The sequence below is a fragment of the Athene noctua genome, chromosome 6 (assembly GCF_965140245.1).
Source record: "Athene noctua chromosome 6, bAthNoc1.hap1.1, whole genome shotgun sequence".
NCBI classification, from domain to species: Eukaryota; Metazoa; Chordata; class Aves; order Strigiformes; family Strigidae; genus Athene; species Athene noctua.
In genome coordinates, this window is record NC_134042.1 from 27,432,027 (window position 1) to 27,448,677 (window position 16,651).

At 40.9% G+C, this 16,651-nt stretch overlaps 1 protein-coding gene across 8 annotated transcripts in view; it reads left to right on the forward strand.

The window, feature by feature from the left end:
* TTLL5 (tubulin tyrosine ligase like 5) overlaps positions 1–16,651 on the forward strand; it is a 140,805-nt gene that overhangs the window by 32,106 nt on the left and 92,048 nt on the right. For 7 of the 8 annotated variants that reach the window (XR_012633888.1, XR_012633889.1, XR_012633890.1 and 4 more), the window contains exons 13-21: positions 4,724–4,805; positions 6,322–6,383; positions 7,121–7,212; positions 9,733–9,774; positions 12,840–12,953; positions 13,330–13,421; positions 13,995–14,057; positions 15,001–15,039; positions 15,980–16,125. Coding sequence is in view for 5 of the 8 variants with exons in the window: in XM_074909988.1 (XP_074766089.1) it covers positions 4,724–4,805; positions 6,322–6,383; positions 7,121–7,212; positions 9,733–9,774; positions 12,840–12,953; positions 13,330–13,421; positions 13,995–14,057; positions 15,001–15,039; positions 15,980–16,125 (732 nt within the window). In the remaining 3 variants the exon portion in view is untranslated. The remainder of the gene's footprint in view (positions 1–4,723; positions 4,806–6,321; positions 6,384–7,120; positions 7,213–9,732; positions 9,775–12,839; positions 12,954–13,329; positions 13,422–13,994; positions 14,058–15,000; positions 15,040–15,979; positions 16,126–16,651) is intronic. The other variant, XM_074909990.1, reaches the window with a different exon arrangement.

The following is a 16,651-nucleotide window of genomic DNA, read 5'->3' on the forward strand; positions in this document are numbered from 1 at the left end:
TTGAGGAGGGACCCTTTATCAGGAAGTGTAGTGACAGGACAAGGGGTAGTGGTTTTAAACTGAAAGAGGATAGATTTAGATTAGATCTAAGGAAGAAATTCTTTACTGTGAGGGTGGTAAGACACTGGAACAACAGGTTGCCCAGAGAAGCTGTGGATGTCATGTCGTCCGTGTGTCGTGTCCTGTCCCGTCCGTGTGTCTCCCCCTCCGCCCTCCCCCGGGAAGTGTTCAAGGCCAGGTTGGACAGGGCTTTGAGCAACCTGGTCTTTGATAATAAGTCCTTTGACACCATTTCCCGCAACATTCTCCTGGCAAAACTAGCTGATCACGGCTTGGATGGGCACACACTTTGCTGGGTAAAAAACTGTCTGGATGGCTGGGCCCAGAGAGTTGTGGTGAACAGAGTTAAATCCGGTTAGTGGCCATTCACGAGTGGTGTCCCCCAGGGCTCAGTTTTGGGGCCGCTCCTGTTTAACATCTTTATTGATGATCTAGACAAGGAGATCGAGTGCACCCTCAGTAAGTTTGCAGATGACACCAAGTTGGGTGGGAGTGTTGATCTATTCGAGGGTAGGGAGGCTCTGCAGAGAGACCTGGACAGGCTGGAGCCATGGGCTGAGGCCACCTGGAGGAGTTTCAATAAGGCCAAATGCCGGGGGCTGCCCTTGGGCCACAACAACCCCCAGCAGCGCTACAGGCTTGGGCAGGAGTGGCTGGAGAGCTGCCAGTCAGAGAGGGACCTGGGGGTGCTGATTGACAGCTGGCTGAACAGGAGCCAGCAGTGTGCCCAGGTGGCCAAGAAGGCCAATGCCATCCTGGCTTGTGTCAGCAATAGCGTGGCCAGCAGGGACAGGGAAGGGATCTTGCCCCTGTACTCGGCACTGGTGAGGCCGCACCTCGATTCCTGTGTTCAGTTTTGGGCCCCTCACTCCAAAAAGGACATTGAATGACTCGAGTGTGTCCAGAGAAGGGCAATGAAGCTGGTGCAGGGTCTGGAGCACAGGTCGTACGAAGAGCAGCTGAGGGAACTGGGGGTGTTTAGTCTGGAGAAGAGGAGGCTGAGGGGAGACCTCATCACCCTCTACAGCTCCCTGAAAGGAGGTTGCAGAGAGCTGGGGATAAGTCTCTTTAACCAAGTAACAAGCGATAGGACAAGAGGTAATGGCCTCAAGTTGCACCAGGGAAGGTTTTTACTGGGTATTAGGAAGCATTTCTTTACAGAACAGGTTGTTGGGTGTTGGAATGGGCTGCCCAGGGTAGTGGTGGAGTCCCCATCCTTGGAGGTGTTTAAGAGTCGGGTTGACATAGCTCTTAGGGATATGGTGTAGTTGAGAATGGTCAGTATTAGGTTAATGGTTGGACTGGATGATCTTCAAGGTCTTTTCCAACCTAGAGGATTCTGTGTGATTCTGTGGTCTAGTGGAAGGTGTCCCTGCCCATGTTGGAACTAGATGATCTTTAAGGTTCCTTCCAACCCAAACCATGCTGTGTTTCTATGAAAATGAGACGATTGTTTTTTATTGCAAAAGCAGAAGAATGGCATACTGTGCAGCTTTTTTTCCAGTGTATATGTGTCCCTTCATAACCTCAGGTTGCCTCCATTCAATTCCAGAACATGTACTTTGCAGTAAAGCGTCTTCATTTTCCCTAGTGAACGAGCTGAAAACAAAGACCAGAATTACAGCGACCCTCTAGGAGTTGAGTTCATTCTATGCAAAATCATGAAAACATTGTTTGTGCTACCAGGCTATCACTTGTGACTTAGTTTCTAGACTTACAGAGAATACCAAATTCTTTGGGGATATTTTCTAAAAGGGAGTGCCATTGCAGTCTTTGACAGCATTATAAGCCAAACTCAGAATACGTGGTAGTTTACCAGAACCAAAAAAAGCTTGAGACCATGTTTCTAGCCTTCCTCTTAGTCTTAAATAATGACATTGGCAAAAAAAAAAAATCTGCCTGAAATATTGCTGTTAGACTTCAGTCCAAAGCTAGCCCTTCTCTTGGGAGGATGGGAAGCTCCATCAGCAGTGACTTCTCTGTGGGGGTTAGATGGGAGAGGAAGGCTTTTCTGCTGAGTCTTGGTGACAGGACCTCCTGATATAACTCCAGTCTCTTTAGCTGCAGAGGTGAAACTGCAAGGGTGAAACGTTTTTGTGGATCATGTTAATAAGAGGAAGGGAGCAAGGGAAGGCACTGTGGAAATCTGATATCAGAGTTCTATTCTTCCCTTAACAGTGGTGCAAGGTGGGTTCTCGTAAACCTACAGTCAGTCTCGTAAAGCTGCAGTCTGAGGCATGTGTTTCTCTTCCAGTCATTCTGTTTTCTTTGCCATTCCCCTCTGCAGAGACACTAGTCTTGCTTAAATTGGTAATTGCAGAGGATACACTGATCTTGCTATGTTCATGTGGCTCTACATCTCTGTACTGTCTGTGTATTTATTTTTACAAATGACGGAGGAGTTTCACAGTAGAATGGATACTTCTGATACTTCTGTGTTTAATATAGGTAGTGCATTTTCCAAATGTGGAAGAGGGCCAAGGAGATATTTCTAGGATAGTTGAAATCACGGGTAATTTATCTTCTGTCTGTGTTCTAGTATCCCAGGCAGACTTAAGAACCCCTTTGTGCTAAGCCTTATGTGGGAATTTGTGAGGCTTGATTCTGTTGCCAGAACATGGGTATTGCATAGCTCCTGATGCCCTGAGGTAGCAGAGACATCTGTCAAGGGCTTGTATATGTGACCTACAATGCATGAGACTTGGGGCATTATGGAGCAGCAGTGGTGTTCCTAGGAGGACCCTAAGGCATTGCAGATGGCATCAGATATCTGTGTTTAACAATAGAATTGGGTCAACAGGGATACCCTGAAGAGCTTAGTGTCCTAATAAACAAGGCAGACACAAGGGAAAGGAGTGTAAAGCACCAGCAGCATGGTCAGGGATAGTTAAGGTCAAGAGATTTACCATATGTTTTTCTAAAAGTAAATGGAGTGAATAACTGGGTGGGATAGAGGGACATTTGAAGAGCAAGTGGTCTGGAAGGGAGAAAGGCGTGGGAGAAGAGGACAAAGAGGAGCCAAAATACTAGTAAAGGTCCTTTGAGGGGCAGAGGGAGGGAATGGCCAGCAGCAGCAGAAGCAGCAGCTAGTCAAAACAAAATGCTCTGCTTCCTGACGGGTTGGGAGGTTGCAGACCAGCAGCTGCCACAGACCCACTCATTGCTCCTCTGCCTCATGCATGAATTGCCTGTTCACTGGAGTTTGCTATGCCATTAAGAGTCACAGGTCTTCACCAAACCTGAGCTTGTATTTTGAAATAATATATTAAAATCACCAGAAGTTTCTCCTGGTCAAAATGCTTTGCTAATGTTTACACTTATAATCCCCATCTCCTCCTTTTCCCTCTGCTGCAGCCTTTCCCATCTGGGGAGCAAGAGAGACAAATGTAGATTCAGCCTCATTTCTTTGGAGTGAACCAACTCCTTAACTCTCTGCTGTTTTGCTTCCCACTCAGTGTCTGGCTATACAGTCTAGGAAAGTGAGCAGGCAATACTCACTCTGCTGCCATTTCCTCCCCTTCCAAGTCCCCCCCACAGCTTATTAATTTGCCATTATAAGCTACATGAGCTTTTGCACAGCTGTCTGCATAGGAAGATCTTGTCAAGCAGTCCAGCTCCCTGGAGCCAGCATCAACGTCAGGCAGGCGACAAAAGGCCAAGGCCAGAATTCACGGAAAGCAGAATGGCAAAGAAATTCTCCTGCTTTCACTCCAGGCACTAGGGAACTGGTTGATTCCATGGAAATCCTTCTTCTCTGCCAATACCCTGTTTTGCGGTGCTTTGAAAAAATGTGCATAAATTGCCCTGATGATCATTAACTGTATTTCTTAATGCTGAAAGAGGGAATTGCATTAATGCCAACTTCTAATTTACAGTTGTCTTTGTGTAGCATCCTTGCAACTCTTTCCAAACTAGAGAGAACGTGTGTGTAGAGTGAAATAGTAAAATCAGTATTGGAATGGGAAGCTGGCTTCAATCTGACCTGTGTAGAGCAGAACACATCTAGCAGATGTAATATGTTATGGATGTTTTAGAAACTAAGGGAAAAAATATTTCTATGGAGGTTTGCTACAAAGTGGCAAGCTGTAATAAGATAAAAAGTTACGGGAGGTTGTCCATGTAGATGGAGCTGCCGAGGAGAGGACTCTTGTACTCCCATGGGGATACTGCAGAAAAACGTACGGTAATAATTCAAAAGAGGCTGATGCTTGAAAGAAACAAGATTTTTATAGCTGACTGTAACAATGAATATAGGGATTAAAAAGTGAAAAGGAGAACAAAGTTCTATTGTTTCCAGGATCTAATGGAAGAAGTAGATTGGACCTGCTGTACCTGTGTCAGTTCTATGTGGAAGCAAGTAGTAGAGTTCTGCATGAACTGCAGTTTGTGGTCAGCAAAAGAGTTTATTTTTCTATATAATACTTTCCTAAGACTCAACTTCTGCTTCCCTATTTCCCCCACAAACAGAATATATTTAATCTTGATTCTGAGGAACTGAAATTTCCCACTTTTTGAATGGTATTATTTGTTCAGCCCTAGAGAGTTCACTGGATTTAACATAAATTATATAGATAGGAACAACTTGATAGAGACTAATGTTGGACCCTACCTGAATGCTTAAAGGTGCAGTAAGGTAAATTTACAGTGTCTACTGTGTTTTCAGAGCTGTATGGTTTTGATGTCCTTATTGATGATAATCTCAAGCCCTGGCTGTTGGAAGTGAACCTATCCCCATCATTGGCCTGGTAAGTGATTCCTAGTTTAATATGAGTCTGGGATTGTTGCTAGAGATGGTTGTCCTTGAGACTTGTGGTCCTAGGAGGGCATGATTTCGTGATTCCTGCAGAGTATTTGTTCTACTGCTAATTGACAGAGTGGATAGTCCTTTGCTTTTCCCTTTGCATAAACAAACTTATTGCAGCAATAGTTTTTGAAAGAACCCGGTTGGGATTCCATTTTCTTTTTAATTATTTCTCCTCCACAGTCCGTCATCATTGTTAACACTTCATAATCTCCCATCATAGATGAATTTTGAAACTCTCCAGACTATTGTGTGGGGTTTCAATCTGCTTGGCTGAGTAGAAACTTTTAAGATTTTGGAGTCCAAGCAGAATTCAGGCATAATGCTTGACTTGAGTATGTAGAAGTATGCTTGGGCTCAAATTTTTGGTCTAGTACTCTCTTTAGCTAACATCTAGAGAGTGAGTGTTGTCTTGGCCATTATACTGATCCTCATACTCTAATGAAACTTGAGAATTTATTTTTTGATCTCCAACTATATGTGTTTTCTGGACTACTGTTTAATTTTACAGAAGCACAGATGCACAATACACTTTTGCAGTACTGCGAATAATATTTAGGTTATGATGGTATAAATAAGCTTTAAGTTAAATATTCCTGGAATAGCCATATCTGACCTTCCCCTTGAATTCCACACCCACCCTCCCTTCTTTATCCTGCATAGATGTTTTTTCACACACTGTTCATAACCCTAGCTCCCACAGTACCCATTTTGTTTCCAGGTGCAACTAGAATGTTTCCACAATATTTAATTTCCTGGTTTGGTGTTTTGTGCTCATATACATAGACCCTGAATTATTTGCATCTTTTACTACTTAAAACTCTAACTCTCATCTGTTTTGTTCTGCTTTATGATTGCCATTTTCTTTGTCCAAGCTGTTGGCATCTATCACTGTGTTGTAGAACATGACTGATTTCTCTGCTCCCAAGGAATCAAACTTTGTCTGATCTGAAGAGTGTTCACTGATTTGGTTCCCCCCGCCCCACCCACTGGATAAAATTATGGATGCTTCCCATCTGTCCCCACTGTCTGATCTCTTCGTATCTAACACTTTTCCTAATAATTTGTTCCCATCCGTTAGAAATAACCCATCTGACTTTAAGATTTTATGTGGAAGAGTCATAGGTAATTATGGTTTTTAAGAATTCTGTGACAGCAACCTCTATCTATTCCACGAAATGTAGCATAGATACATTCAAAGAAAATGTTTCTAGCCAAACAGAGCTAAAACAAGGCCATACGTTGCTGTGTTAGAAGACTGAAGCTGTGAAAAAGGATAAACAGAAACAGATTTACTTATGTGTGTAAAAATCACCTAGTTTTCCTCCCATGCTGATTATGTCTGTGTTAAGGACCGATAGAAAGAAGCTATATTGGAAGATATCTTGGATATTGACACATTCATCTCATTTGATGCCAGACAAATGATTTCTCTTGTCCTCTGTTGCATGTGGGGATAGTGATGCTCCTTTGGACCTGAAGATCAAAGCTAGCATGCTCTCAGATATGTTCAGTCTTGTAGGTGAGTGTAACAAAAAGCTCCTTCAGTCTTTCCCTCATTTAAAACCCATAAAAGGTAGGTTTATGAACTGCATGTCATTAGATGAGTATGATAGAGAACTCTATTGAAGGAGAGCAACCGTATTTAGCCCTGGGAAGTCATATGTGGACGCTTCAGAATAATCTGGCTGTTTGTGATGCTTAGGTGGTATTAAGAGTCCCTAGTTTGGTATTTGAAGATGCTACTTTCTTTTTAGCTGCTGACTTTTGTTTAGCCCTCAGAATCCGTATTCAGACATTTTTTAGGTTGAATGTGTGGGTTCTGGTTATGCTATGTTAGAAGTGAAGTCATGATTGTGAAAGTTGCATGACTGTCTAGTACACAGCACCTTTTAGGCATCCCTGGTACATCTTGGTTCACTTACTTGATGCAACTTACCCCTAATACTAGAAGAGGCAGAATTGTCATCAAGTATCCTGCTCAGCTATTTAAGAAATGGAGCCTAACTCTGTGCTGCTATTCAGTAACCCATCTTATTGATTTAAATACTTGGTTTTGAAGCAAGTTCCAGTTTTATTCAAAAAATGTAATGCAATGTAAAGTTTGGGATTAAACAAAGCATGGTATGAAAAAGAAAAGCATCCTTTTTTGGTCCTTGGGCAGGGACAGGAAGGTCATGTATAGACAGAGATCATTAGCAGGAATGCTAGGCTTATATTGCCGTCTCAAAGTTCTCACGTGGCTCCCAATGCCCACAGGCTTCGTGTGCCAGGATCCAGGCCAGCGGTCAAGCCGGACCATTTATCATTCATCTGAATCTGTCAGGAGAAATACATACCAGAAGCTGCAGGTAAGTGACTTCAACAAGCCAGAGCTGAGGGGATAGCAGGAAAGTCATTCTCATTGAATTTGTCTCACAGGTGAGAGAGCCAGTGAGTGAGGTTATCTGGATTTCTGGCATAACTACAGAAGAGACTCAGAGAATGCACCTGAGCTATGGGCTGTTCAGCCACTTTTGTTCTGCTGTGAGCAACAAGCTTGCAGAACCCTAGAGCTTTATGAATGTCTCCAAGACCTCCTTCTAGTCATAAAGAGATTTTTGCATTTGACGTTTAAGGCTTCTTTCCCATTCACTCCTGGAATCTCTCACTTTATTTCCTATGGATCCTTGGACTGAGGCATCATGTTGTTTGCTGTGACTGTCCGTTACCTTTTCTGCTGAGATAGTGCTTTCTTAGCACTGCAGTGCTGGAGGGCGGTTGTTCTCTATCTCTTTTTGGCTATGAGATGGATTTCATAAATATCTGTGGAGGTGAAGCACTCACTAAAGGCAGGGAAATCCCCTATGTCATTTGGACTTTCAAATGCATTTCTCCTTAGGCAAATGGCAAGCGGTGTATCCTGACACTCTGCAGCTGATACATACGCTCCTGTGAGAGACCTGTAGCATGGCTGTGTAGCTCAAGTTCAGCTAGGAAATGAAAAGTCATTTTTGTTCAGTGACAGAGTACCGATACACTGTCCATTTTGGTATGGGGAAAACTCAAAGAAATTATAACATTTTGCTTCTTGTAAAACCTGGAGTTCTGAGTCACTAGGAGAGAGTTGAATAGCTGGTAAGGTGAGATTTGAGTATTTATAGGATGCATGGCTAAGTCCAAAGCTTTTAAGGTCAATTTAAGAGATAGGGTTTCATACAGATCCCTCTGACCGTAAAGGTGCTCTTTGTGGCAAACAAAAGGTATGTCAGATAAATTAGGAACCATTCTAGAAAAAGTAACATTCTCTCTTAGAGTAATGTGATCAGATCCTGATGTCTCTCTTTTGTCTGAAAAAAATTACATAAGACAGTCTCAGAAAATTGAGCTGTTGGGAAGCATTGAATTTTAAGGAGGCTTTAAACTTATAGATTTATTTTGCTTAAAAAAAAACGCAAATAGGTGTAAGGCCTGGCCAGTTGAAATATGACAGAGCAGTGGTTATGAGATGGGATTAATTTTTCTTTTGAGACAGGTGTCTCCCTTACCTGTGCTTACCATGAACAGGTTTCTAATCCAGTGATAAAGTTTTATAGCATGTTTTTCTTAAGTACCTAAATGGAAATCCCATGGCTAAATAGGTGTACAGATCTCTCCATGGTTGGGGAATGGTTAGGCCTGCTCTTTGCTGAATGCATTTTATCTTAGATTATTGGATCTTTGATACTCTGTTCCCAGTCTCAGTTGCAAAGGGTATTTTGAACCTCTTTTGTTTTTCTTAACTCCTTCGTGATGTCTTAAATTTTGATACCTCATGTAGGCCATCTTTAATCATTGTAAAAGCTGCTTCTTGGGAAAGAAATGCTGATACCAGCATTCTTGATCATGAGATAGTTACTCTTTTTTTCTGAGCTTCACCAGACTGGTCTGCAAGTTCCTTCGCAATTTCTTTGGTTTGACTCTCTGAGCATTTCTCCCTCTAGGGAAATAAACAATTTAGCTGCTTCCTTTTGTAACTTATTGTTCACTTGGGTTGGAGCTTTTTCAATTAATCATAATCAATAAAGGGACCTTGACCTGTTTTGTATAGACCAACTCTAGTGAAGAACTTGGCAGTAGTACAGCTAGAAATGATAGATAGGTCTCCTGAGAATCCTTTCTGACACCATTTGCTCCTCTTGGGCATTGGAGAGGAGGAAGGCAGCCTGAATACCACTGAAGGCAAGAAAAATCTAAGCTGTTATGATAATAGTTTTATTTTGAATCTACCCCTGTCATTAAAATGGTTTTGCTTATAGGCCTGATGCCAGATGAGTAATACAGGGTACTTTTTGATACCCTGCTGATACTTCTACACCTGTTGTGGCAATGTTAAAGAGCACTCAAAACAATATTCCAGTTCTTGTGGAGATATTTAAATGAAATGGCTTCTGGAATTTCAGAATTTTTACTGGTTTTTCTACCCCCTGTGTTCTATGGACAATTCTGTTTGACATCTGTTTCTCCTTAATATGTAGCTATTTAATATTTTCCTCTGGGTGACTCTTATCTTACAAAAATATGAATTTTGGTCATGAGTGTTGAGTTCATTCATCCATTCTGCAGAGCTCTTTTCTGTGTGCTTTTGAAAATTATGTGTATGTCCAGACACATTCTGCACAGTTGAGCACATCTGAGGTTAGGATTAGTGCTGCGTTTGGAATGGGGACAGGATACATTCGTGGAGGATATGAGGAAGATCTGAACTGAGATGATAGAAGCTGTTAGCTGTGCATCTGGACTTCAGAATACCCTCTTGCTTTAGGGTACTCTCCACTCCTCTGCAACTTGGGCAGGGATGACAGTGTCTTGGAGAACACAAGGTTTTTATTCTCTTTGTGTGTCTTTTGCAGCGTCCTGTGTCTGCACAGTTGCAAACAGCAAACACTAGATTGGTAAGTACCCCTCAGCTCTCTTCACTGATGTAAGGGATGCCATTTCAAATGTTACCTTGTACAATACTTTTCGTGCAATTGGTCCCAAAATATATTTTACAGCTTGGCAGGGGGAAGTCAACAAGGAAAGAGGAGATGGATAGGCACTGATGTACGTTTCCATGTTGGCAAGAGCAAAGGTTGGAATAACATTTACATCAGTTCTAGCAGCTTAAAAAAACCAGTAGGTGCGGTGCTGAGAATGAAGGTCATCTGGGTCAAATCCCTCCATGTTTTTAAGCCTACAGGTATTTCTAAAGTGCATTTTAAATAGGATATAGATGTTTAAAAATAAAGTTGTCAATCTGGTCCTCAAATGATGAAGACAGTGGCAGCACAGTGTTCTGGATTTAGTAGGTCATTGAAAAGGAAAGTGCAAAAACAAAGAGCTGGTGAAAGCAGCAGCAAATAGGAGTGTCACACCAAAAGAGAGGAGGAGGAGGTGGAATTTTTGTCTTGTGTACTACAGGGATGGAATAAGTCTGCATGAAAAGGATAGCCCAGGTGAATCTGTATTGACAAAATTCACGTGGCCCTGTAAGAGAAGTAATTATTTTCTGTGAGACAGTCATCTGAAGGAAACTGCAAAAATTTGAGTGAACTATGTCAAAATAGTGTGTTCTGAAGATATAGATAAGGATATAGATAAGGATTTCTTAAAGGTAATGGAAAAACGTAGAACTATCCTTAGCATAAGTGAGACTGATCCACCTTTCTACATGTAATTTTTGCCACCCTCCTTGCAAGCCATATGGACAAATCAATGTTAGTTTACAATTCTAAGCACCTGGCTGTGTGGGGACACTGGAAGCATTATTTTGCTGCTGGGCTTCCTGCATGAACATAATAGTGATGATTCTCATTTTTTTTGAGGTTTCCCAGCAGGAAGAAAGGTAGGGACAGATGGAATCATCTTGAGAACCTATTTCATTCTGTGCACTGCATTTTATGTCATTCTGTGTAAGTTTAACTGAGGCTAAGAGAAAAGTCTTATTGAATAATGAGGTTTCGTAGAGAATAGGAAGGATCTTTGTGCCAACAGCTGTCAGTGCTTAGTATAATTAGAATCATGATGTGGGAAACCAGAGATGCTTGCAGAATTTGGAGGTAAAACAAAGTGGTTGGATTTATCTATACTTTAAAGATAAGCTGTATCAAAGAGGAAACAAGATCTTTGTGAAGTTGGAGACATTTCTGTGCTACAGCCAGAGAGAATTCTGAAGTGAAACACTGGGAAAAATGTTTGTGCAGGAAGCTCAGTAAAGTTAGAGTTTTTCTCTAGCATTTGGACAGTATTGTAGTTTTGTTCTCAGGTAGGAGCCAGAACTGCCAATACATAGGCATACATTTTCTGTTTGTAATCAATTAAATAATCTCCATTGTAACGAGACAATGGAGATGATTTCATTGAAGTATTTCCTTAGTAAAGGAGGTCATCCGATAGGATGAAAAATTTTCTGTAGTACTCTCTTTGAGCAGCAGTTCTCACATGATGATCATTATGGTAGCGTCAGGAAATGTTTTTTAAGAGGAGGTTACATAGCAGGAGATTTTAGAGGAAGTTGTTGTGCAAAGTTGTTGAGCTGTGCTTTTGAAATGGAGGAAAGCTTAGGAAGCAAGACTAAAAGCCTTTCAACTTAATGCCATCTACAGCATCAAGCAAACCTGTTTCTGGCATTTTTATTTCTTCTGCAAATGCTTGTGTCTTCTACCTTCCCATCCAGATTGTCTCACTTTCTCTTGTTTTATTTAATCTGTTTTTATTAGGTTTAACAAATGTTTCAGCTGGCACCTGCTATGTCTGTTTTCTCTTTGGATCTTTCTGTGCCATTCACTGCAGTGTAACCCATTCTAGTGTAGTGCCTGTTTTGTAATTGCTTCATCTGCAGATTCTGAATAGCTGCTTGTAATTTCTAATGAAACAGAGAATGGAATTCAATTCCAATAGTCCTTACAAATAAAGATACAACCTGATCTTGCCATGAGTTTCATTTGTATCTGAGCAGTATGGGATATTCCCCTGGGTTTATCTAGCTCAATGTTTCTTTCATGTTTTTCTCTTTTTTTTTCTTGATTAAGAAGGCTCTCTGTGCATTCTTTGCTCAGTATAGTGCTAAAAGAAAATTTGAATTTTGTATAAAGTCATGAGACCTCAGCTAGACTCTTAATGCTATTTTTATAGGGGTGGTTTATCTAAACTGGGCCTAAGACCAGCTAAAATGTACTTGAACATGTTCAAAGATTTCAGTCTTGCTGGGATTTTAAGATTTTTATAGTCCTGGTTATTTGAAGACACTTTCAGTTTCTGTCCTTTGTTAGAATTGATCAGGACTGCACTTTAGGTTAAGAATGAACTTGGAGAGACTGTCTGCAAATTATTTCTTATTTTTAAAATTTGCATATGTATGCAAATTTGCATGATGTATCTGTGTACATCTCCGAGATCTGTCAAGTGTGAGAAGTAGCAAGTTGAGATCCAGCAGTACAGTAACAAAAGAATAACAGGTGGTGAACTGAATTTTTCACTTTTTCCATGCAACTTTATCTCATCAGTGGATTACAGTGTTCGGTTCTTCTAGTGTAGCAACACAAATGGAACAGAGAATCATGGTTCTGGTACCACTGAGGTGTGAATCCAAGTGTATTTAGGGGCTGTGAGTGTGAATGCTGACTCTAGTGCCCCTTGGGTGAGGATTTTTCTGTATTAAATCCTGACTTTGGTGCTTTTGGGTATGTCTTGTGTTTTTCTGGAAGGGACCAGGGTGTAAATACTGGCACTGATGCCTGAATTCTGAGTCCTGCTGTGCTGAACACTAGGAGTGTGAATACTTATCCTTAGTGCCCACTGGCGTGTGGAATCTTCAACAGCTGGAGTGTGGAATTGTGAATTCTGGCTGTAGTACTCTGGAGCGTAGATTCTGCTGGGAACAAGGTCCTGGAATTTGAATGTAACTTTTTTTTTTTTTAAAAAAAAAGTAAGTTGAGAGAGGAAAAGGGAAAAATCTGAATTCATACTGTCTCTGCAGCGTACTCGTCCTCTCTCTGCCAGTGATGCTGAAATTAAAAACCCAGTGACCTCAGGCAGGGAAAAAGCAACAGGAAGGCAAGGCAGCTCTGTGCTAGGTCTCTCTATGGAGGAGGTAAGTAGGCTATTAAATATCTTTATTTACCTTGGCTTTCATGCAATATGTGGGGTTATTTGCTCAGCAAAGAGTAAGTGCATGTATATAAAAATCATGACAGAAGTAGTATAATTTTTGAAACAGAACTGCTGAATTTTACTTCTGGGACTGCTCTTGCCTTCAGTCATGCCAGGCATACCTATGTGCTCCAAGTACTAATAAACTTCTTCAGAATTTAAATGGAAGATGAAATTGCTTACAGATATCATATGTTCCCAGCCCACTCCTAGGACTGCAGTAATAGTCTTGTCCTCTGAAACTCAGAGATTTTTCTAGGGTTTGTTTTTCATTGTATGTATTTTCCTAGTTATTTTTTTTCTTTTTTTATTCCAAGATAAAAGTTCTTCGTCGAGTGAGAGAGGAGAATGAACGGAGAGGAGGCTTCATCCGGATATTCCCTACCCCATTAACATGGGACCTTTATGGGTAAGAATAAGAAACCTATAGGATGGCTCAGTGTTGCACTGATGCTCTGTGTTGAAGGATATTCTGTGTTAGATATATGTAGATCAACCATCTTAGCAATCAGAAGGACACATATTGAGGGTTCTGGTAAAGTTTATTTTAGTGTTGAGGGTGCTACTGCTTTGCCTAACTGTATCTCATGGAAGGCTATCAAGCATTGTTTCTGATGTTGTTTTTCTGTCAGAATAAAAATGTCTTCACTTCAGATAATCCATTCCTGCTTTCTGCTTTTACATCCTAGACCTGCACATAATGTGTACTCTGTCATTAGGCCGTAAACACAATATCCTGTGAATGATACTATAGTGTCCTTTTCTAATTTTTTTTCCAGTCTGTAATGTTTCTCTGTCTCTTGCCTTACCAGGAGCTTCAGTTGAGAAGTGATATCTCTCCTCCTTTCTTCTTTTCTGTTATGGTACAGCATATTGTCTCAATCCACTTCTGGGATTTTTTTATAGATCATTTATTTCTGTATTATGTTGCCTTTCATTGCGTTGAGCTCATCTTGATACACCTTGTATTTTGTTTTTCTAGATCCTTTTTGGAGCACAAGACATCAATGAACTACATGCTGGCTACACGTCTGTTTCAGGACAGGTAGAAAGCTTTTCTATTTGGGAGGGAGGCAAAGGGCACAAACACCATGAAAAGGATTGATTTCTCACTTATCCAATGTTGTAAACACTGGTCTGTGATTTGCAGGGCTGTTAATAGTTGTACATCTCTTCTCTGGTGTGCCAGTGACCAGGAAGGTTTCTTATGTTTTCACACGTTGCGCTTATGAATCCAGGTGCAAAAAGGACAATACAGAAAAGGCATGGGAGTCATTGGAGTAAAAAGATGACTATAGACATGAAAAACCTTCAGGCACCTAGGTTTCTCTGTGAAGGGATTATAGGTGGTCCTTATTTACCTTCTGTTTCAATTTTAAAGTCACATTAGAGCTTGTCCTCATGTAAAGTAAGCACTGAAATTTACTCCAAAGATTTAGTAACCCTATTTATTGACCTGTGGAAGCATGATTTGGTGCCTCTTTCTTCTGGGTTTTGCTTGGGTAGAAGTGATAGTTCATGCTGCTAGCTGAACTTCCACTGAGAGCTGTATGTAGTATCTTTCACTGTGTGTTTAACACCCTTCTTTCTCAACAGTTTTTCTTATCCAAATCTGAGATCCTCAATAAAGTAACTTCAGAGTAAGGATGAGGTTGCTGACTGAGGAAACAATATTTACAGAAGCCCTTCCTGCATCAGCACTGTACAATGTTTCTTTTTTCTGTATACTTTCAGGGATGTGTCTAGAGGGTAGCTCCAAATGACACATTCTCCAATTTAAGCCAAATAGCTGCAAGCATCAATTGTAGAACAGCTGCTCAGATTTCCTCTTTTGGAGCCTTTTTTTTTGTTTTCTCCTTTAAGACAGAACTTGCAAGGGATTCTGTATATTTGGCCTTTTTATTGTACGTACAAAAGACTGCGGAGGCTTTTTAATCCAGTCAGTGATCCAGTATGGAAGGTAATTTTTGCTGTTTTTCTCTTTGTAGGGGCAAGATGAAAAGAGACTTCATCACTGGTAGATCCCGGTAAATGGCTGCTTAATTAAATAATTTGTACTTTGTAGGATTTATTCTAAATTTAGATTTCCACAGCTTCCATCTTCCAAGTCCGAAGTCAACACCTTTTCTACCTGAAATCTGTCAGACTAATTTTAGAAAAGTAAATACGGTAAGCAAAGAATATCCTAGCATGTGGAGAGCGTAAGTTTTTTTGGATTGGACCTTAAAATTGCTCCTGTTAGGCTTCCTACTTTGTCATGCCTACCATATTCATAAGCCTCATCATTGAGCTCTCTCAAAAGATCCCATAATGCATAGGGTTCTGGACTTCACATACCCATATATTCATTTTACTAGATCTAAAAAATAAATGGAGCAACAGGAGATTTCTGTGGATGTTCCCACTTAGATCATAAAGATCTCTGTGCACTGGCAGAAAGTTGTTATGTTTGTCTCCTTTAAGGAATCTAGCCGGACTCCTTCTCCATTGGTTTAATCAAAACTTGTAGCAAGGTTGTCATTTTCCACTTAAATTATGTTAAATTTCTTATCTCTGACCAAATAGTGAAGAACAAGTTGTCTACATAAAATGTTCAGAAGACTGGACTCTGATCTGTGTGCTCTCTTCCCACTCTTCTCCACTGTTTTGTACTCTTGCAATTCAATTTTCCAAATTAATTGTGCCTTGAGCTGCTGCATGAGGTACAGATGCTGCTCAGTCATGAAAGCATGACACTAGATAAATACATTTTGGAGCTTCGAGAGATGATGTTCTGTAAAGTACTTGCAAGACTCCCTTTGAACATTTGTAGGCTTTAAATAGAGCAAAATTAGACTGATCATAAATATTTCTTCCCTGTGTCAGGAAAAGTGTTTCTTGAAGAAATTTAATCTACTAAGTCTCTTGTGTCATCAAGGAGAGAAATATAAAGGGAGATTGAGGATGTCTCTGTATTATGCTTCCCAGAACAGATCTTAATGGAAGACTGGATATGAGGCTGGAAGCTGTAGACTCTCATGCTCTCTTTTATGAGAGAAAGCTTGTTTCACTGGAGTTACGGAAGCGCCGGCGATGTCATGGCAAGTCTAGAGCAGCACGGACAAGATCATCAGGTATGAATGGCTAGAGTCCTAGGTGAGCAGCTAGTGAAAAACAAGCAAGCAAGGACCTTTTTATTTGAAATGTGGGTGAATGGGGTTGTTGTGGCCATTGTAGTCCCTAGAGGGGTTCACAGGTTGAAGTTAATAGTTTCCAATTCCTCTTCTGAGATTCCTGCCTTCCTAGTGCCTAGAATTTCATTACCACCATTCCACATCCCCATGTACATGACTAAAGGTAATCAGTATTTTCTTGAAGATGAGCTTGCAGTTACATTTTGGGTACAAGAATTCAACAGTTTATGTGTCTCTGTAGTCCTCCAGCTTTTCAGAGAAAGATGAAAACCTGTGACTTTCCAGGCTGGTTCTCCTACACAGCAGTAACTCTAAGCTGTTGGAAAGAGAGAAAGCCTTCTTATCCAAGCTGATGTGGGAAAAACTTAAAAGAGTACAAAGGTGAATGATCCTGACAAGTGTGTGTTCCTGAGGCCATTACCTAAACTCTTTCTAGTAGCTATGTGGTACTGACTGCAGCGGGAGA